Source organism: Colius striatus, chromosome 7, assembly GCF_028858725.1.
Source record: "Colius striatus isolate bColStr4 chromosome 7, bColStr4.1.hap1, whole genome shotgun sequence".
In the NCBI taxonomy this organism is placed as follows: Eukaryota; Metazoa; Chordata; class Aves; order Coliiformes; family Coliidae; genus Colius; species Colius striatus.
In genome coordinates, this window is record NC_084765.1 from 27,788,181 (window position 1) to 27,809,433 (window position 21,253).

General features: G+C 37.7%; 1 protein-coding gene across 6 annotated transcripts in view; it reads left to right on the forward strand.

Moving 5' to 3' along the window:
• TLN2 (talin 2) overlaps window positions 1-21,253 on the forward strand; it is a 201,924-nt gene that overhangs the window by 112,574 nt on the left and 68,097 nt on the right. For all 6 annotated transcript variants that reach the window (XM_061999193.1, XM_061999196.1, XM_061999195.1 and 3 more), the window contains 13 exons: window positions 381-589; window positions 1,420-1,518; window positions 3,734-3,901; window positions 5,351-5,645; window positions 7,885-8,051; window positions 9,029-9,157; window positions 10,671-10,784; window positions 12,653-12,766; window positions 14,317-14,451; window positions 15,445-15,573; window positions 16,189-16,291; window positions 18,731-18,939; window positions 19,720-19,839. In XM_061999193.1, coding sequence (XP_061855177.1) covers window positions 381-589; window positions 1,420-1,518; window positions 3,734-3,901; window positions 5,351-5,645; window positions 7,885-8,051; window positions 9,029-9,157; window positions 10,671-10,784; window positions 12,653-12,766; window positions 14,317-14,451; window positions 15,445-15,573; window positions 16,189-16,291; window positions 18,731-18,939; window positions 19,720-19,839 — 1,991 coding nt within the window. The remainder of the gene's footprint in view (window positions 1-380; window positions 590-1,419; window positions 1,519-3,733; window positions 3,902-5,350; window positions 5,646-7,884; window positions 8,052-9,028; window positions 9,158-10,670; window positions 10,785-12,652; window positions 12,767-14,316; window positions 14,452-15,444; window positions 15,574-16,188; window positions 16,292-18,730; window positions 18,940-19,719; window positions 19,840-21,253) is intronic.

Genomic DNA, 21,253 nt, shown 5'->3' on the forward strand with positions numbered 1-21,253 from the left:
TGTGTTTATTGACAAAGTTTTCTTCAGAAAATTTTAAGTTGAAGGAGCTATGAGTGTCTTAAAGGGGTCAAAACTGTATTACCTTGGGTTCTTTCCATGTGGAAAGATAGCTGAAACTGTGGACTTCTCAGAAAATTGAACAAAGAAAGGAATTCTATTAGAAGATACATTCTTATAAAAGAATAAATGTAAAAATTGAAAAAAAATATAGCAGTCTTTATTTTTTTTAAAGGTGAAAATGACATTAATTAGTAGGCGTTACTTGGTTATCTTGAAATGTCTGTCTTGTTTCTCACCAGAGCGTAGCTTGTGGTAGCTGCCTCTTTTTCCCTTTTAACCACTAAAGCATTCTGATGATGAAAAAACCACTTGCTCTACAGGGGACCCAGTTGACACTGATTACACTGCTGTGGGATGTGCAATTACAACCATCTCTTCCAACCTCACTGAGATGTCTAAAGGTGTGAAACTGCTTGCTGCTCTCATGGATGATGAAGTTGGAAGTGGGGAAGATCTCTTGAAAGCTGCTCGAACATTGGCCAGTGCTGTCTCAGACTTGCTGAAGGCTGTGCAACCTACTTCAGGAGAGGTGAGAAGAAGGAAGCTTCTCAGGTTCCCTCTTTGAAGTGATTGGCTTTGGCTTTTTTGAGACTGTTAGTTTCTGTGCCTCACGTGTTTACATAGTGGGCCCTGTGCAAGCAGTTCTTTCGATTTGTTCTTATTCTTTCGTCTGTCTCTGTCTTTATGTCTTCCAGTCTTGCACACTGATATTAGAAAGTTCTGAGTTATATGCAGAGGTTGATTTATGTAATAAATACTTAATTTGTCTGGGTTCTATATTCTCTTTTAGAAACAAATTTCAAACAGAACCATGACTCAGTTTAATAGGAAGCAGAGAGATATTCTTTCATTATTTTTTTTTTACTATCTTTGTCTACTTCAACATATAAAATGAGAAGTTAATCTCTCTGTTGTAGTTCTCCAGAAATGAGAGTAGTACTGACCAGAATTAACCATCTTGATCAATTTGTTATGAGTTGAAGTCTGTAGCCATTTTGCCTTAGGTCTCTTTGGATATTTATGTTTTGAATAACATGAAATCTCCTGATGTTTCAGATCAGTTGGCATATTGACTGTCTATCCTTAATTATCCTTGGAGTTATTTTAATGTCTATTCAAGTTCTTTGAAACTCATTCTACATTTTCTGCGAGCAGTTCTACTGAAACCCCTGAAACAGGGATGTGCACTTGTGCATCTGGATAAGTTAATTTCAAATTCTTTTTTCCAAAGTATTTCTGTGGTGTGTTTCTTTTAGACATATGGATTACACACTAACACAGAAGTTTCTTGAGGAAATCTAAAGTTCAAGTAAGTCTCATTTTCTTTCAATTAATGTATTTCACCGTGATGTTTTCCAGCCTCGACAGACAGTTTTGACGGCAGCTGGAAGCATTGGGCAAGCAAGTGGGGAGCTACTGAGACAAATTGGAGAGAACGAAACAGATGAAAGGTTCCAGGTAATGAGGGAATTGTTTGTCACTGTCAGAACTGTGAAGCTTTCTAGTAAGGAGAGTTAGGGAATGCTAGATTTGAAGTTTCTCAGTGCAAATTGAAGTTAATCCATTATGAAATTGTTTTTAATTACACAGTCACAGAGTGCCAATTCTATTGGAAACCTTACTTCAGTGCATCATACAGATATTTTCTTGCTTCATGGAGAGCTGTTTGAACTGTACACCCCTCAGTTTTTAAAAAGCATGGCTTGTGCTATTTACATATTGGTTGGATACTTGCTTTTCAAATTCTACTCCACTTTTCACCACTGCATTTATCACTGTCTTCTTTTATGGTAGCTTTCAGTACCTCAGTGTTGCTTGGATAAGATCTTTTACAGCTTTCCTGTAAGATGTGAGCTGTCATTTCATTTTGCAGCTGGAAAATTTGGCATGGAAGCCCAGAGATCTGCTAATTTGAGATACCCTAGGACCTGTTGATCTCAAATTCTTGGCCTTGTGTCATGCTTGAAGTGTTTGAATCACAGTTCTCATTTGCTTCAGTTGCAACAGAGTGCAAGTTATATTGCACAGTGTCAAGTCAGATACAGAAAATAAGGAACAGCAAACAATTTCTTTTTCAAAACTGTCCCTGTCTTCCCTAAGTACACTGTGTCAGATGCAAGATGATAATTGCATTTGCAGGGAAACATTCATAGTCTTCATCAATTGTTCTGAATGCCATGCTGGTTATGAGGGAAGCAGCGTATTCAAACTTGTGTATGCACATAGACAATTTCAATCCTTGCTTTTTCTTGTGTTTCATTGTCTTTGCAAGCTAATGACTTCTCATGCCATGTATTAATGAAGAATGAATGAATCTTAATAAACACAAGTATTTCTTCTCATTAAATATAGTGGTTTTCACATAAGTATTTGCACTGTATGCATGGAAACCAAAAGTTTACACAACCTTTTGGTAAACCAAGTAGAAGAAAAATATTGCATTACAAACGTAATTATTTTAAGATTATTAGTATTATCGTCACTCATAATGCCTATATGGCTTAATAACAGTCTTATCTATTAACAGTTCTTTGATGTTCTGTTTAAAATATGTCTGGGTTTTTTCACTCAATGTCAAGAACAGGTTAGCACCAGAACCAAGGGGAAGTAATTTACAGCAGCAGATAGAACCCTGGAGTGCACGGGGTGCAAAATGTCTGCTAATTTAACTTACAGACCATTTTAAACGCTTGGCCCACTGGTACATATAAGTTTCTTCAGCGTTTTCATTTGTATTCCTAATTGAGAATGTATTGCAGCCCTCTCTTTCTTGACTAAGAGAAATATTCTAATAAGTGCTATGAAGTATGTGAGAAGGAGGTAAAAGAGAGGGATGTTCTATTATGCCTTCATATCCTAAAAACAAAACTAGGTTTTGAAATTGAAGGTTTTCTTTCTGCTGTGAGGTTAAAATTATGCATAAGCAAATCAGTAGTATCTTTTTGCAGCAAAGTCGTGTAACTTTAACAGTACAGGCATTAGGAAGATTCCATCCTGCTAAAATACTGAAGTATAGGAATGTAGCATTTTAAGTAGGGTAAGGAAAGAAATGTTATGAGCTTGTTCACTGCAGGGATTAACACATGAATGTATGTTAATTATGCAGTTTCAGAGGTAACTTATGAAGGAAAAGTGTTCTGGAATTAAGAGTTGTTTTGAGTTCTATTTTGAAGCAATAATTTCTAGAGCTCTGTTTATATCATGGACAAGGAAATACTGGAGTTGGAAATTTCAAAAATGGAGAGGCAGTTGTCATTACTGTTAAGCACAATTAAGTACTTGAAACTCAGTGGTTTGCAGGTATTTATCACCTGTTTAGTGGTGAACTCTAGATATTTCTGTACTGGTAGCTATTCTCAGGAAGTTAAGATAAGCACATTGCAATTTGGGACATTGATTTGTTCTCATGGACTCTGAGTAATTTCAAAATTTGATAGTCCATACTCATTCAATCCATAGCTTAATAATGTAAATGGAGAAATGATTTTACTGAGAACAGAAAACTGTCAAGTCTTCTGAATAATAGCCTTGTTTACTGCTTTACATGAAACAAATGTACAGTGTTGATACAAGTGAACTTCTTCCCTTCAGAAGGCTTGATCTTAATATGAATAAAGTATATAATTTTTTGTTCGTAAGACTGAGTTGACTGATTTTACCTTTATTTTACCAGGATGTTCTGATGAGTCTGGCCAAAGCTGTTGCAAATGCTGCTGCCATGTTAGTGCTGAAGGCCAAGAATGTAGCCCAGGTTGCTGAGGATACAGTCCTACAGAACAGAGTCATTGCTGCTGCTACACAGTGTGCACTCTCTACTTCCCAGCTTGTGGCTTGTGCAAAGGTGAGGCCAGCAGTGTTTGTTAGGCGGCAAGGCATTGTTTCAAGCATATGCTTCGATGTATTTCCAGTGGTCTCAGGCAATATACCATATTAATATCATGCCTGTAGATGCAGTATCAAAGTAGTCAATCAATAAATTGTCACTTGTAACAGTGGTAAGCAGGAGACCAGAGGATGTGAGGTATTGCTGTAATCTCCAGAAAAGGTTCTGTAGATAACAGAGCACATCTGATCAGTTACTGATATTGATAAAAGTAGGAAATAAAAAAATACTAGTTCCAGAAGCACAGATTGCCTGGGGACTACACAAGTTTTCTAACAAGGCCTAAAATTAGAATGAGTGCACCTCAGCTAAAGCTAAATAACTAGAAGTTGGTATTCTTGCTGAAAATAAAATGAAATTGGTGATCATTTTTAGAGATGCGTAATTTTTGGCCAAGATATCCAGTCGAGGCAAATTCATTCTAAACAAATTGCAAAGGAGTTGAAATCGTACTTGAAATTCTGAAGCCTTCAATTGAAGCATTACATCTTTTGCAATCTTTCTTGTCTTAGAAATTAATAACATGTTTTAAAAAGTAATCAATTCTCATTTCCTATCTGGGTGCTGATTTTTAATTGTACAATATTATCTTTTGCAGGGAAATTGGTATTTAACTGTTGTGAAACATCCAGAAGGCTTATATTAAAATTAATGTCCAATATTACATATTAAATTTTTCAATATTTTGTACTTTATTTATTTGTCTGAAAGGGTTTTTTATGATGCGTATATATGATTATCCATTATTTGAACTTGACATTCTTCCTGTCTGTGAACTTCTTCAGTATGGCACAAGACACCCTGTGGCATCCTGTTTTCCTTAGAAGACATACACAGTTTTCTCAGTGCTAAAAGCTTGTCAGATATGCCTGAACAAAATGGGAGAGGGTTGTTTCTAACCTGTAGATTACAGGGTTTATTGCTTGTCTTGTGGCTTCAGAAGTAGAATGTTGTTTGGTTTGTGCCAAGCACTACTTTTGTTTAACCAACGAGCAAAAGACTGATACAAGAAGGCTTTACAAGATCAATATCAATTAAGATTTCAATTTATTTGGAATTCTAGGGTACACAAGTCTGACAGTGGATATAGTTACTCTGGAGGAGTCTGGCCCATGCCTGGCTTCTGGAATCACTGTCTAATGTTTTGTCAGTTAAGTAGCTGCTGCAGAAGCGTGAAATGAGGTGGAGGCCTCCATTCTCAGAATCGTGAGATTAAATTAGCAATATGCAAAGCCTAGCTTTAGGTGTCTGAAGCTGTCTATTAAAATTCTCATTTTCAGGGTTTTCTGTCTAGGGGAGACAGGTAATTTGAAGATCAAAAACTAATGTAGTAGATGTTTTACTTGTTAGTAGTTGGGAAATTTGCAAATAACTCTTCTGAATTCTTTGTGTCCTTTGCCCATGCAGGTTGTGAGTCCCACCATCAGCTCTCCAGTGTGTCAGGAGCAGCTGATTGAGGCAGGGAAACTGGTAGACCGTTCAGTGGAAAATTGTGTGAGAGCCTGCCAGGCTGCCACAGATGACACTGAGTTACTGAAGCAGGTCAGTGCAGCTGCCAGCATTGTCAGCCAAGCCCTGAATGACCTCTTGCAGCATGTCCGCCAGTTCGCGAGCAGGGGAGAACCCATTGGACGCTATGACCAGGCCACAGATACCATCATGTGTGTCACAGAGAGTATTTTCAGTTCAATGGGAGATGCTGGTAAGTTTCTCTAATAGACAGTAGCTTATCGTAATTCAGAGATGTGCACATTCCAAATAATGCGAGTAAAAGTCTTCTCTGAAGTGTACTGTCCTTTTAGGCTACTGCTGTCATGATGTCAACCTATAGTAAATCAGCAAAATGCATGTAGCTGTGTGATAGATAGAATTAATGTTTTGTAAAAACAATAGTGTGTGTTTTGCACTACTGCTTCACTTCACAGAACTGTGTAGCAATTTTTTATCTCCAAATATGAAGACAAGTACCTGGGTGAATATTTATCAGCGATTGTTTTCATTACGCATAGATTTTATTGTAGGTTTTGAAACTCGCTTCTGCTTTTTCCTGTGATGTTTCTAAAATATGCAGCTTCTAGAAACAACTAAAACTTGAGATGCCTAACATTTAACCAATCCAGTATGAGTAAAATACCAGTAAATTACTTTGAATAGGGAAATTTGAATAGTTATAAATGTTATAAAGTAGCAACAGCATGAGGAGGCAGTATCAATTTGAAATCAAGACAATTCATATTAAGTTTAAAATGAGACCATTTTTGAAAAGCAATTACAGTGAATAATTTGGGTTTGGTCTTTTGTGTTAGTGCAAGGTCAGGAAAGAAAATATTTCAGTCACGGTAGTATTCATGTTACAGTCGGTACCAGCAAATTAATCTTACATTACAGAGTTATCTTAGTTATGTTTGAGGTAAAACTTTCAGATGTTTCTTTTTTTAAGGAACTGTTATTTCAGCTGTGCCATGCACTTCTAGAGGAACGTGTACAAGGAAGTAATTAGTTCAAGTCTCAGTGTATTTTGACCCTAGAATCTTCCTCATTGAATGATTAGAATTTTTAAAAGATGCTCATCAATGTTTGCTAAAGCAGTTTTAATCTTCAAATTGAAAGCCATGGAAAAAAGTTTTCTAATGCTTTGTAATTATTCCAAGGAATTTAATTAATATAGATGTGCACAGGAAGTATGTCGAGTTTTCTGTTTAGCTGTCACTTATGATTCAGCTTATGCACAGAAGGATGAAGTAAAAAAGATGATCTCAGATAGCATTTATTTTCTGTTCACAGTCAAATATCTTGTTGTGCAATACTTAATTTTTAGTAGAAGGCATTTGGATTCCAGTCTGTGTTTCCAACTTGTCGTTGCACTCCTGTGGTCGCAATTTTCACAGCAAAGAAACTCTGTCTTACGACTGCTGTATTATTGCCCAAGCATGTTATTCTTTTTGTTTGATTAATTGCCTTGATATTGTAAGAAGGGCCATTTAAAAGGATTTTTTCAAGTGAAATATTTGGACTGGTAGCTGAGTCAGCCATTATTGGTAAAAATTTTAATTGCAGAATTGCATACTGGGAAGTAGTTGAAAACAGCTACAGAACCTTTAATTTTTTGCTTATGCATGACCAGAGGAGCGTGGTAAGAAGGCATTTCGTTCTGAAGCCCACATATCACCTTGCCACATGAGAAAAATGATACTTTGGTTTTCTTTCCTAGGATTTTTTTAAGAGAATTTTAAAAGAATTAGGCTTTAGATTGAAACATATCTGTCTTGATTTGATAACCTACAGAAAACCTAAGGCTTATCAGTTCAAGTGTATTGTAAAGGAGTTTCAAGTGCATATTTTAGTGAACAAATGAATTTGGTCTAGAAAGGTTACATATCCACTTCAGAAGCATTCTTATTTTATCTCTCTGCTTCACCATGATCAGAACATGACTTCAGTATCTTAAATATACACTTAACTTTTGGCCAAGAGCACCTAATTTGTGCTGAATCTTTTTTGACAGAGTTCTTAATTTAATTTATATTAGACAGAAGATAATTCTCCAAAAGAAGAATGGGTGAATGGTGGGTAATTTGGATTAAAGAAATGAAATCTTGACTGTAATTTGAAAGCAAAATTACTAGTTTTGACTGAGCCAGGAGTTACTTTGAACTGTATATTCAAAATAGAGCACTCATTTTGGGGGTTTTGCCTTGCTATCTGGAATGCAAATACTAATCTAACACTTAATCTCCACTGTAGAGGTTTCCATTGTTTATATTGCAATCTATGATTTTATTTATGAAGCTACTAATTTATGAACTATTTGAGGATCAATTTTAAGTCAAAAGAATGCTTTGGCAAATGTAACTTAATTTTCATCTTGTTAAAGATGACTTTAGTATCCAAAATTGAAATACACAGAGAAAGAAAGTGAAAATGTTAACTGTATGCTACAGGTGAAATGGTACGGCAGGCCAGGGTACTGGCTCAAGCCACTTCTGATCTTGTCAATGCCATGAGGTCAGATGCTGAAGCAGAAATCGACATGGACAACTCTAAGAAGCTTCTGGCTGCTGCAAAGCTCCTGGCAGATTCTACAGCCCGCATGGTTGAAGCTGCAAAGGTAACAGGAAAATTAACTGTCAGCTTAAAATTGTATAGTTTTACACCAAAAAGAGATGGTATCTGGGATATTACAGATAGGATCTGGCTGATAGTAGAGACAATTTTTCTTATCCTGTAAATGTTTTTCATTTAATTACTTATCCTAGGTGTGTGACCTGTGTGCAGGCAGGTCATGACTCAGACCATCTAGTGCAGTTACCACCAGCTGTAACCACTGTGATGCAAAGTCTTGTACCAGTCTGGCAATAACAAGTGGAACAACAAACCTGCAGGAGTCTTTTACAAATGTCTCTTAGAAAAACCATTAACACAGCAACCCCGCCTCTGTCATAGCTCCCTCCACCTAGGGATTCTTGCCTGCATTGTTCCACCCCACCTCCCCTTCTCACAATGCAGGGAAATATCTAAGCTTTTCTTTCCTTTCTGCACTAGAAACTTATTTAAATTCACTAGGGAGGAATATGTTTTTTGAATTTCTTCCCAGATCCTACATTTAAATGACTTGTACAGATCAGGGACAGCCATCCTCTAGGATTCTAGAAGGCTCTTTTGCCTGGCTACAGAGGATATCCTTGACTTTCCAGTACTTTCCCAGACTTCAAATGGAGAAAACTACTGTATTAAATCTCAAGGTTTGGACTGCAGTTACTGAAAGGCATATTGAATTGGAAATTCTTCATTCATCAGAGTATGTTATTTATAGATCATAGTGGAAGCAGTTTACAAAAGGTTTTTCCAAAGCACCTAAAGTAGTACATGAAGCAAATGGTCAAAGTACCTAATGTAGTATTGCACTAGCAATAAATATTCCACTTCAAAGTCTTGTAACCTTTTAATGTTCTTCCAGCTTTACTTAAGATAATATAAAAGCTGATGTAGCAGACACTGTCTGGAAATAAACCCTTGATATTCATAAACATTTTCTCTAGAAACTTTTACTGAGACTCATATCCTTTGCTCTGAAATTTTGGGCAGGGAGCTGCAGCCAATCCTGAAAATGAGGATCAACAGCAGCGTCTGAGAGAAGCAGCAGAAGGACTGCGAGTTGCTACAAATGCTGCTGCACAAAATGCCATCAAGAAGAAAATTGTCAACAGATTAGAGGTTGGAGATTGGATATTGTTAAATATTTATATCTGTAAATAATTTCAAGCAAGTAGAAGTGCATATTTCAGGATGAGTGCTCGGCATAGAATAGTAATATTGTAAGCTCAATTCCAGAGTCTAAGGCTTGGAATTGAGATGTTAGTATGTGATACCATAGTCCTCAGAAAATTGAGCAACTTGTATCACTGATGTAGTAAAATGGTCTAAGAATTGGACTCGGAAGGCATTTGATAATGGTTTAGTCATAAAATTAGAACAGCTGAGGTTTCAAACAGCTGAGCTGAAACTGCTTCATTTCTGCTCTAATTTACCTGTATGATCTGTCATTTGTGTGCAGTCTCTTTTGGTGATTTTACTAGTATATCTGCCAGAGTTTCATGTAGATTTTGTACAAGGATATGTTGAATTGCAGTATATCCAATTAAACTCAAAAGTTATTCAGAGAATCACAGAAGCAGAAACAAAAGTGAAAAGATACATCATATCTGATAGCACAGTCAAGGGGGCCAAAGGCAGTTTACTGTGCACTAAGGGTAAAAGATCTCTGAAGTTTGTCTTGTAGGCAAGGTTTGATCTTTCTGTTCTCAGCTAAAATGTAGAAAAGAGATTAAAAAAAGAAACCTTTTGCAATTCCTGTTTTCCAACTATGGTTTTAGTGTCGTCTGATTCAAGTGCAGTCAGTTAGACAAACAAGGAGATCTAAGTAGGTAGCCATGTTCTAGAAGTGTGTTGAAATTACTGTATCTAGCTAGAACCAAAAATCAGGAGTATTTGAAGAAATAAAGGGTTGCGTCACAATTTTCTAATTGCACGCAAGAAAGCTTAGAGAAAGGACATTTTATTTGTTCTGCTGATACATACTGTCTTTCCAAGGAGTGAAATGTGTAATGATGAGAAAGAACTTCATTCTTGGTTGTGTTTAATTGGCCAGTTAAAAGAAAAGTATTGTGCAATACATTGGAACACATTGGGTGAATTGTTGACTTTTCAATTTTGTAATAGGAAGAGGTTGATAATAACACTCCTAAATATTTTAATAAGGCCTTCTCAGGGATTTTATTTTCGGTAATTCCAGTATTTTGTACCTCTGTGTCATTTTAGTATCTTCAGTGTTGCAATAGATTAATCCCAATAGAAGTTGACTCGCTTGAGTCTTCCGTCAAAGATGTTATTTTTTCGCTGGCCTTCTGTGTGAGAAGGTAATGAATTAGACCATTTCTGCCCTCTGTAATTTACTTCTTTTGATCATATTGTAAGCTAAGATATGAAGGAGTAAGAGCTTAGAATTCTTCTAGTTCCACCTTTATTGGCAAGTAAAGATGGGTCAGCTCATTTTCGTCTTGAAAGAAGAGCATTCCTGAGCTTTCTTAAGGGAAATCAAATTAACCAAGGGATAGAATACATTAATCTGTCAAATCTTTTAGTGTCCAAGTTAGCTGTAATATGTATTTCATTCTTCTGGATTACTCAGACTTTTACCACTCATTCAACTCTTTCTTTTTCTCCAAAGATTGCAGCTAAACAAGCTGCAGCTGCTGCTACTCAGACTATTGCAGCTTCTCAGAATGCAGCTGTTTCAAACAAGAACACAGCAGCTCACCAGCAACTTGTGCAGAGCTGTAAGGTAAACGTCTCATACTGCTGACAAATAACTCTTGAACTCTGCTTTATGAGGAACTTCACCTTCTGTAATAATACTGTTGCAGCCTCAAAAGGAGATTTAAAAAACCAAAACAAAATAAACAACCAAAACCAACATCACACACATTCATCTGTAAGGGTTCTGGAAAGCCCTTATTTATTGTATTATCTGTGGTTTCCATGTGCTACTGTATGACGGTCTTTGAAAAGCTGAGCTACTGTACTTGACTGTTAAAAAAACCTCGCAAACACCTCACTAGAGAGGATTGACAGGCTTATATACCTCAGCATGTGTGTTAAGTAACAATGAATTCACCTGGGGCAAGTGCTTTATGTATAAGTTTTGCTGCACATCAGTCAGCAGTACTGTATATGCAGAGCTATACTAGAAGCTCTGTGTGGAGAAGTCTGGTTGCTCAGAAATTTGTACACTGGCAAGAAATCCTAGCCTTGTGTTAACTGCATGAGTGTGCTCTTGAGCAAGTAAGTAGCTCTGTAATCGGCAAATCAGGCTATTGAATGATACATGCAGTGAAGTGAGACTGAGGTCAGCTATGGAATAAAGGTAACCTTTGAATTTTCCACAACAAAGGATGGAGTGACAATAGTGATTTATACTATAATGGAGTAAAGTCATTTATTTAACGTATTGGTTATATAATTGACTACATAACCATCACTGATCCTGCTATTCTGATGTTCAGCCTACAAGCAACTAAGGCCTTAAATGTCACTCTAACAAATAAATTGTAGACCTTACTGTGTGATTAACATGATTCCTAGCTTGAAGTTAAAGCTGCCAAGACCACAGATTTCAAGGTACACCTTAAGTCCAGCACCTTTTTATAGTAGCAAGCTAGAATTCAGAGTCTAGTGAGAAGCTGTTCTATACTGTGTTTAAGCTACATTTGGCAGCTTAATTTTTAGCTCTGACTAATGTTGCTTTGAGATTTTTAAAGAAACGGCATTTAAACAAAAAAATTGAAGAAGATAATAGAATGCAAAATTGTTCTGGATAGAAGAACAATTGTGTGGGGAATGAGAACAAAACCATTAAAAGAGACACCCTTAAAAGCCATAGAAACATTCTGCAATTATTTCTTCTCATGGTGGTAATCCTAAGAAATGCTGGAACTAAATAAAGTAGCTCAAGTACATCTCAAAATTATGTTGTAGGCAGCTGCTATTTCAGTATGCATTTAAAACCAAAAGCAAGCTGATTCACTGTATTGTTTACAGTTCATTCTAATTTCATCTTGATGATGATTTATTAGATAACATAGGAGAGCTAATACCTACCGTTTCATGGTTTTTGATGGAAAAGAATGAGTGTTGCATTGCCAAAGTAAGTGTTATTGTGAAATGGATGGACAAGAAACATGAATCTAGGCAATCCAGAATACTCCATCTATACTATAAATTTAGTATTGTTAAAAGTCAAGGAAAAGTAGGCCAAAGTGTTTGTGGTAACAGACAATGTTTTTATGAAAGCAAGACATTCTATTTAAAAATCAATCACCTCCATTACTGGCATCTAACATGCAAAAAGGAAGTAATTCAAAATACTCTGTGTACATAATTTTACAGAAAAAAAAGTTTGTTTTACAGGATCTTTAAACTAATAAGTAGCTGGAATAAAAATGTCTTAAGTAGAAGACGAATATGTCTGAAAAAATCTGAAAAAATGTATTAATTTAGTTCCATGGAATCTTAAGTGAATTCTGTGAAGGTACAAGAGTAATGTAACTGTAAGGGCTGTCTTTAAGAGTGGTGGGGAGAGGGCATGCTTTATTGTTAGAGGGCTTGGAGTTTTTATTTATCTACTAAAAGATTTTCCTTTGTTTATTACAGAATGTTGCAGACCACATTCCTCAGTTGGTGCAGGGTGTAAGAGGAAGTCAAGCTCAGGCAGAAGATCTCAGTGCCCAGCTTGCTCTAATAAACTCCAGCCAGAACTTCCTTCAGGTAAAGTGAATCAATCACTGTCGTAGATTCCATTAGAGCAAAAAGCTTTTTTTTTGTGCTGTATATTTTAATTTGTGATGAATAAGCAGTAAACAGTTTTGAACCATGTAAAGTTTATCACTGACTGTTAGCTATAGAGTCATAGAATGGTAGGGGTTGGAAAGGACCTTTAGAGATCATCTAGTCTAATCCCCTGCTAAAGCATGACCACCTAGATGAGGTCACACAGGAACACATCCAGGCAGGTATTGAAAACCTCCAGAGAAGGAGATTTCACAATCTCCCTGGGCAGCATGTTCTAATGCTGAAGAGAATTTAGTTCTTCAGGTCAGATGGATTAAGTATGTTGAACCTATGGAGAGTGGAAACTGTCAAAATTGAGCGTAAAAGTAGCAAGAAAACTCAAGTGTATGGAGAAGAAACATTCATTGCTGTAGCACTTGGCTTCTGGAAAAGAGTTTTAAGAGTTTAAAGAACAAGATAGAGCGAATTCAGCATTTTTCTAAGCAGAGGTTTGAATATGTGTGATGCTGTTGTAATCTTTCTTAGTGAGGTTAAGTTAGTGTTACAGCAACAACCTCCAGAATTCTTCACAAATAAAAGAGAATCTTAGGCTTTTTTTAGATCATAGCCTGCATACATAATGCATCTTGATTGATGTTTAGAAGAAAACAGAGAATTTGACTCTGTGCTTCATTCAAAACATCTTAAAAGAAAAATTAATGACATATTGAGCAATGATAACAAAATTATGGGGTTTTTTGTTGACATTACAAGAAACAAACAGAAGAAACCAATTCTGCATGTAATGGCATGATCATTATTTGGTACCAGTTAGTCCTGCCTTAAGGGTGGAATGGAAATGAACCCTTTCATTGGTTACTGTTAGCAGGCTCTTCATGCTCTCAAGTAGGCAGAGGTATTGCAAGCCATGCTCTTGCTCTGTGTATTTTGCTATATTATTTCTTCTGGAATTGTTAAAATGATCCATCTCCCCTCTGGCTGTATGTGTGGACCATGGTGATGAAAAGAATCGGCCAAGTATTTTAATTGTACTAGTAGCAAATCCTGTGAAGAGGCATTGGTTGAATTACAGTTTTCAGTTTATACAGTTTGCCACAGTTTAATATTTGGAAACATTTAAACAAATTTGCAATAAGTGCCACCTGGACCTGCTTGTACCTCATGGATGCTGAATGGCAGAACTGCACATATAAATATTTTTAAGTAGTCTACATGAGTACTCAAAGGTCTCAGACAGACATTGGTACCGATCAAGCAGTCATTGTGCTTGTAAAGCACAAATGAGTCCTGTTGCAGAGGACACTGCAATGTGAAATTATGACGAGATGCAGCATATGAATACAAGTCTGAGATCTAGAACATGTGTGATTAAAATGCAGGGAAGTGCATGAAAAGGTCATTACAGAAAATCTGGAAACCTCGTGAGTGTGTGAATGGAGGAAGCAGATTGTTTATTGAATACTAAGCCATCTTTAAAGAAGATGAGCTAGTAAAACTAATTTTGTTCACTGCTCTTCTTTGAATAGCCTGGAAGTAAAATGGTGGCATCTGCTAAAGCTGCAGTCCCCACTGTGACTGATCAAGCAGCAGCCATGCAGCTAAGTCAATGTGCAAAGAATCTTGCTACCAGCTTAGCTGAGCTACGAACCGCCTCCCAGAAGGTAGGTAAAGACTAGTTTTAATCTGCTAAAGCAAGATGGCTCGGATGGTAATCACAGGCTTACTCCTGCTTGGCCCACCGTGTCTCCCCCAGGTGTGCGGCTCATGCTTAGGAAGTGTTCGCTCGTCACTGCTGCTTTTTGTGCACAGTTTGCTCAGGCTTCTAGGTGGCTTATGTCATAATACAAATGGGAAGGAGAAGTGGCAAGATAATTGAAAAGCTTGTGCTACCCCTTCTGTATCAGAAGACAGGAGAAGGGTATACACAGAGCAGCATATCAAAGCTCTGAGCTGCTGTTAATCTGAAGGAGAACTGAGAAAGGGGAACATAACTCATGCACTTGCCAAACTGGAGAAAATAGCGATACAGTAGTGCTGTGGTCAATGCTGCAATTGTGAACTGGAGCTATCATCTCTAAAATGCAGGGAAGCATAGGTATCTGTGTTTCACACACAGATTTCTAAACTATGAGTATATAAGAAAAAGCATCAGTGGAAAGTTTCCTCTTTTTTCATGTACACTGAAGGACTGTAGCGTATGGATGGCTACATCAGAGCCAACATGGAAATTTCCAGCTCAGGCACTGATGGTTGTGAGTTGACACATCAGAGAGTTCAGTGTGACTTTAGTGACAATTCATAGTTGGGCTATTTGTCAGAGGTGAAGTCCAGACTGCAACAGTTACCTTCTCTATGCCCAGACTGCTGCAGCAGTTACGTTTTCAGTATCTAGACTGCCTAGTGTGGAGGTGTGTGTACACAAGTGCATCTCATTCCCCTCGTGGCTTCTAACAGTATGTTATTCTATTCACAAGCTAAGAGTATTGTGCAGGAATTGGGAATCCAAAGAATGGGATAACCCTTAAAGTGCCCAAAATGGCCTCTGAAGCCATGAGAGCCATAATTTGGGAGGGGCAAAGTGTATCTGAAGCATTTACTCTTTCTGACAGTAGGTTACAGCTGCTAACAGTGATATTGATCTAATTTCTGTATAGGCTCATGAAGCATGTGGCCCAATGGAAATCGATTCTGCTTTGAATACAGTCCAGACACTCAAAAATGAACTGCAAGATGCGAAGATGGCAGCTGTGGATGGGCAGTTAAAACCTCTGCCAGGAGAAACTGTAATTGAGGAAGAATGTTATTAATTTATAAACAAAGTTAACTGTTAAAAATTTTAAGTGTTAGAGGCAAGACAAGTCACAAGGCTCTGAATAATGATGTTGGTGATAGGATTTTGCAGTAATTCTCTTGAAAAAGACCATATATTCCTAATATATCAGAAGAACGTTCTGTACAGCAGAAGTACTCATAGGACTGTAGGGCCTCCTTCTCAATTGTACAAACTAAAATTTATTAGAAGCAACGTTTCAGTCTTTGTCACGATTTTCTTTTCAATAGTGAGAAAGATGAGAACTCAATAGTTCTAAGACTGCCAGTCCTAGTAGACTTAGAAAGTGAAGTGGTTTATTTGTCAAAAACCCCCTTCTCCAATGAAGATATCAATTTCCTTTGCTAATTATAAAATAGTTTTGGTTTTCATGTTACTTAATATGTTAATTTATTTCACCCTGGACACGAGAGACATGCTAGGTCAGGTTTCAGAGAAAATGTGTTCAGTAGCTGAGGTAAAAGCTGTGATTTTGTGGGATGAGGAATTTTTTAGTACTATTCAAAAAAATAAATGTGTTTCAGTTGAGGTTAGACAAAGAATTTTGTCCTTTTGCTGTTTTTCACAGCTTGAGAAGTGCACTCAGGACCTGGGAAGCACATCCAAAGCAGTCGGTTCATCAATGGCCCAGTTGTTAACTTGTGCTGCTCAAGGCAATGAGCACTACACAGGTAGTGTTTTATTCACAATGTCTCTGCAAAACCTGTGTTTTCCATAAAATACTTGATAAAAGGTTTTCTTATCACAGGCTGCTTAAATCAAGGAATTGCTACTTTATTTTTTTTAAGCTGATAGTGGATTGTGTGCAGTTACCAGGAATTGCTAGTGTGAATAATGTGCTTCATAAAAGAATAGTGTTGCAACCTACTGTGTGTCCGTATATAATCAGAATAGATTGAGACATCTGTTGTTTTTGTAAAGATATGCCACTGAAACTCTGGGAAGGACAGAACTAAAATGTAATGCAATTTAAAGGTCAGTGCCACAGGAAATGTTACTGTGTCATTTCAGAAGGTTAAAAGGGTCTTTGAATATTTTTTGATGCACAGGATGCAAATGTAGTTATGATAGCTTGGTGACATTTAACACTACATCTCTTACTAGATGTTACCAGTTTACATGTATAATGCAGCCAGTCTCTCTGACTCATTCATTGCATTTCCATAGTTTGAGTTAAAGCCAACAGGGAATGTGGGCACACAGATTGAGTGACTCGGTTTTGAATCGGTACTTTTAGAAACCAAAACCACCTTAAACAGGAAAATACTCCTTGCAGGAGGGAAAATAGGTTTCCTCTTAGGTGGCAAGATGTTTTATCTTCTTATTTCTGTAAGAAATTAAAGTGGTTTATGCAAATGCTGTCATAGGATTTGTTTAAATATTACTGCTAAAATTGTTATGACAATTACTGCTGCATTGGATAAAATTGCATCAGAGTTACATAACTCAGAGTTGCTTTCATTTGAAGCTGATGTAATTGCATTAAGATGGCTTGCATTTCTACCTCATAGTTTTGCAGAAGCTAGCACTGGGTATCTGACAGAGGAATACAAATACAGCTCTCTTAACATCAAGCCATAAGAGCTGTTTGGTTGGGAAATCCTACAAAGCAATGAATTCCTTGTCAAAGCTTATATAGCTATTTTCTATCTCATACTGTCTTATCATGCAAAAATTGTTGTGTGCTCAAGCAGGCACTTAGTATTATGCAGGTATTAGGGTATTGTGCTGTTTCTCTGTGATAAAAATTATTTATAGCTCGTATTCACTATTTAGTAATTCCCTCTTGTCTTTGACTGTCACAGTAGGTTTCTCTTTACTGTGTACTGAAAGTCTTTGTAGGAGATGAAAGCAGCACCAAACTGAAAGCAAAACAATCAGACCTTTTTATTTTGGTGAGCTGTGATAAATTAAGTCAAACTTAACTGATATTCTAAATAAAGGAAATAAAATATGTTAGGTATTTTCCCTGAAATTTTCTTTAAATTGAGAGTGTAGAAAGCTCTCCATGGTTTGTTAAATAGAAAGGCTGTAAGTGCAATGTAGGCAGTCCTGCTTCTCTGCCTAGCTTGGCCTTACTTTGATATATAATATTTCATGCTTTTCGTTGTCTTGTAAAGTTTCTGCATTTCAAAATGTTCAATTGATTGGAAGAGAAAATGTTAAAAGGCACTGGGTTGTCTTTAGTTGCGATATCCCAACTTTCTAAACATTTCCAATAGGGATATTGGAACATTCTAATTATTTATATAGATAACCAAGAGGTCTTTACAGCAAATGCGAATCTTTTCTCTAGCTTTCTTTTGGTAGGAATAGCAGGGTTTTAACATTATTGCACAAAAAAACCCCATCTGTATTAATTACATATGTCATTGACTAAGACTATGGGCTAATTAAGGTCTTTGAGAAGACTAATTTGTATTGGTTTTCATTAAGGGAGAGAAAAAAATTCCAAAAACGAAGAATGAGACCATTACTCATACAGTCATATGCCTTAGTACTAGAGCTGGTGGATATCCTATAATGTTGTCCAGATATATCACAGAAACTAATTTCAGGACATCCTGTCTGTGGCTTCATACAGTTCCTTTTATGTACTTGTACTCACAGTGATGTTAAATTATATCAAGTTTTATCATCCCTAGTGATCTCTCATAAGTTTTTTTAAATTTCTTGAACTGAAACTATTGCCCTGTTTTTTTTCTAAAAAACTCAAAAGTTGTGTTTTCAGAAGTGACAGAGGTGCTGTGGCTCTGAAGTCACATACACTGTTCTTGCAATCACTTTCCCCTATAGCTTGCCATATGCATTTTTCCTCACTTCCAAGTTTTATATTTTCTTCTTTTTAGTTGCTCACTAAGATCTAGTCATTGATGTAGAGCTACGTCCAGAATGTGGTCTTTAGGGTATAATATTTACTTTATGGCTTTACTACAGGCATTTCTCTAGGCAAAGATGCTCTGTATTTTAAATGTGTTAGTGTCTGAAGATCTCTTTTAAACTGCATTTGCAATTTGTAATGGGATTATTACCTGCAAAGTCATCTATCATAAAATAGAAAGATCGTCTTTAAGAGTATTAATAGAGTCCTTGATGAAATCTGAACATAGGGGTTGCTGCCAGAGAAACTGCTCAGGCTTTGAAGACTTTGGCTCAGGCAGCACGAGGGGTTGCAGCATCTACCACCGACCCTGTGGCAGCACATGCAATGTTGGACTCAGCAAGGGATGTCATGGAAGGCTCTGCTATGCTTATTCAGGAGGCGAAGCAGGCCCTGGCTGCACCAGGGGATGCAGACAGTCAGCAGAGATTAGCCCAGGTGAGTTGCAACAAACAGCTATGTGAATACCTGCTGAAATTATGTGGAATGCAGCATTTGATAATGAGAGAGAACAACAGAAAATAAGGCTGCCACCTTTCTATTCCTTACAGCAACATTCAGATAGTAACATCATGCTTAAGTCAAACAATGCAGATGGTGCAAAGTATGATAGTTCAGTCATCTTTTAGAAAAACATATTTATACAAAGATGCAGTGAAGTGCTTTTAGCCACAACATAGTTGAGTTGACTGCAAAAATGAAACAACTGTTAAGCTGATCAGTATCAAATAAAGGATCTGTGTTCATGTTATATTCAAAAAGTGACTGCACGTTTCCTACACTGGGGTGCCACTACTTTTGAGGACTTTAAGGAATAACAGATTCTTTTTTACTGGTTTGAAAAGTTCTGTAATTGCCCTGTACTTTAAATAATTTCTTGGGAGGAGACATTTGTTGTAATTGGGACTTTGTAAAACAGTAGATGCTAAGGATTTCTTTGATTAGTATGTGGTTAACCCCAGGGGCACTCCCTTATCTGCAGAGCTGCAGCCTTTATCCCAGATGCCAGAAGTCGTTGTGCAGCTGCCCTGCCAATACTATCCTATCAAATGTGTGAGCCTAAGTAATGGCTACTGCTAGACTCCAAGTGGGCAAAGCGAAAATGGTCTTGTTAGAGTCAGAATGTTGGAATTCCCTAAATGTAGGCTATAGAATGCATTACCTGTTAGATAACCAACTAATAAAGCCTTTCTCAGTGAGGATGTGTTTGTGTTGTAGGTGGCAAAAGCAGTGTCTCACTCCTTGAATAATTGTGTCAATTGTCTGCCTGGACAAAAGGATGTGGATGTGGCCTTGAAGAGTATTGGTGAATCTAGCAAGAAGCTCCTAGTTGATTCGGTAAGGTTTCTTTAAATTTTGGAGAACTAAAAAGCAGATCTGGATTCCCCAGGTGTCAAATGATTAACAATTAAATAGGCCCTAGGTATACTTTGTATAAGTTTTGTTGAAGTTTATGCAACTTTAAATATCTGCTACTTTGGCTGAAATGCTGTTGTTATAGTTTATGGGAAAGGTGAAATGTTTCTGTGGCTTGTGAAGTTGTGGTAGTTTAACCCTGGCTGAGTGCCAAGTGCCCAACAAGCCACTCTATCACTCCCCATCCTAAACTGGACAGGGGAGAGAAATACAATGAAAGGCTTGTGGGTTGAGATAAGAACAGGTAGATCATTCAGCAATTACCATCATGGACAAAACAGGCTTGACTTGGAGAGAATTGGTTTGATTTACTGACAAAATGGAGCGAGGAAATAAGGAAATAAAAACTGAATCTTAAAACACCTCTCTGCACGCCTCCTTTCTTCCCAGGTTTCCACCTCCTCCTCACCAGCAAGCCAGGGGTATAGGGAATGGGGGTTATGGACAGTTCCTCACAGACGATCTCTTCCTCTGCTTCTTCTCAGGGGGAGGACTCCTCACACTTCCTAGTGCTACATTGTGTAATCTCTCCCACAGGAGATAGTCTTCCACCAGCTTCTTCAATATGGGTCCTTCCCATGGGCTGTGGTTCTCTATGAACTGCCCCAGTGTGGGACTTGTCCATGGATGAAATGGTCCTTCAGGAACAAACTGCTCCAGCATGTGTCCCCCATGGGATCAGAAGTCCCGATAGCAAACCTGCTGCAGTGTGGGCTCTTCTCTTCCCATGGGTTCGCAGGTCCTACCAGAAACTTGCTCCAGCATGGACTTCCTGTGGGGTCACAGACTTCCTCAGGCATCCATCCGCTTTGACGTGGGGTCCTCCACAGGCCGTGAGTGGATCTCTGCTCCCCGGCGGCCTCCATGGCTGGAGGGGCATGGCCTGCCTCACCATGGGCTGCACCATGGGCTGCAGGGGATCCTCAGCTCTGGCTCCTGGAATACCTCCTCCCACTCCTTCTCCACCTTGATGTCTGCAGAGATGCTGGCCTTACATTTTCACTCCCTTCTGCTGCTGCTGTAGTTTTGCCTCTGTGCACCAACTTCCTCCCTTTCTCTAATATGATAATCACAGAGGTGTTACTTTCCGTCATTAATTGGCTCAGCCTTGGTCAGCAACAGCTTCACCTTAGAGCCAACTGGCACTGGCCCTGTCAGATACAGAGGAAGCTTCCAGCAGCTTTGCACAGAAGCCACCCCTGTAGCCCCCCTGCTACCAAAATCTGGCCACACAAACTCATTACAGAAGGCAGTATTGTTCTTGTCATAGATCACCTTTAGTTTGAGTGTTTTTGAAAATGCCAACTGTGAATTAACATTTTGAAGAGTGAAATTA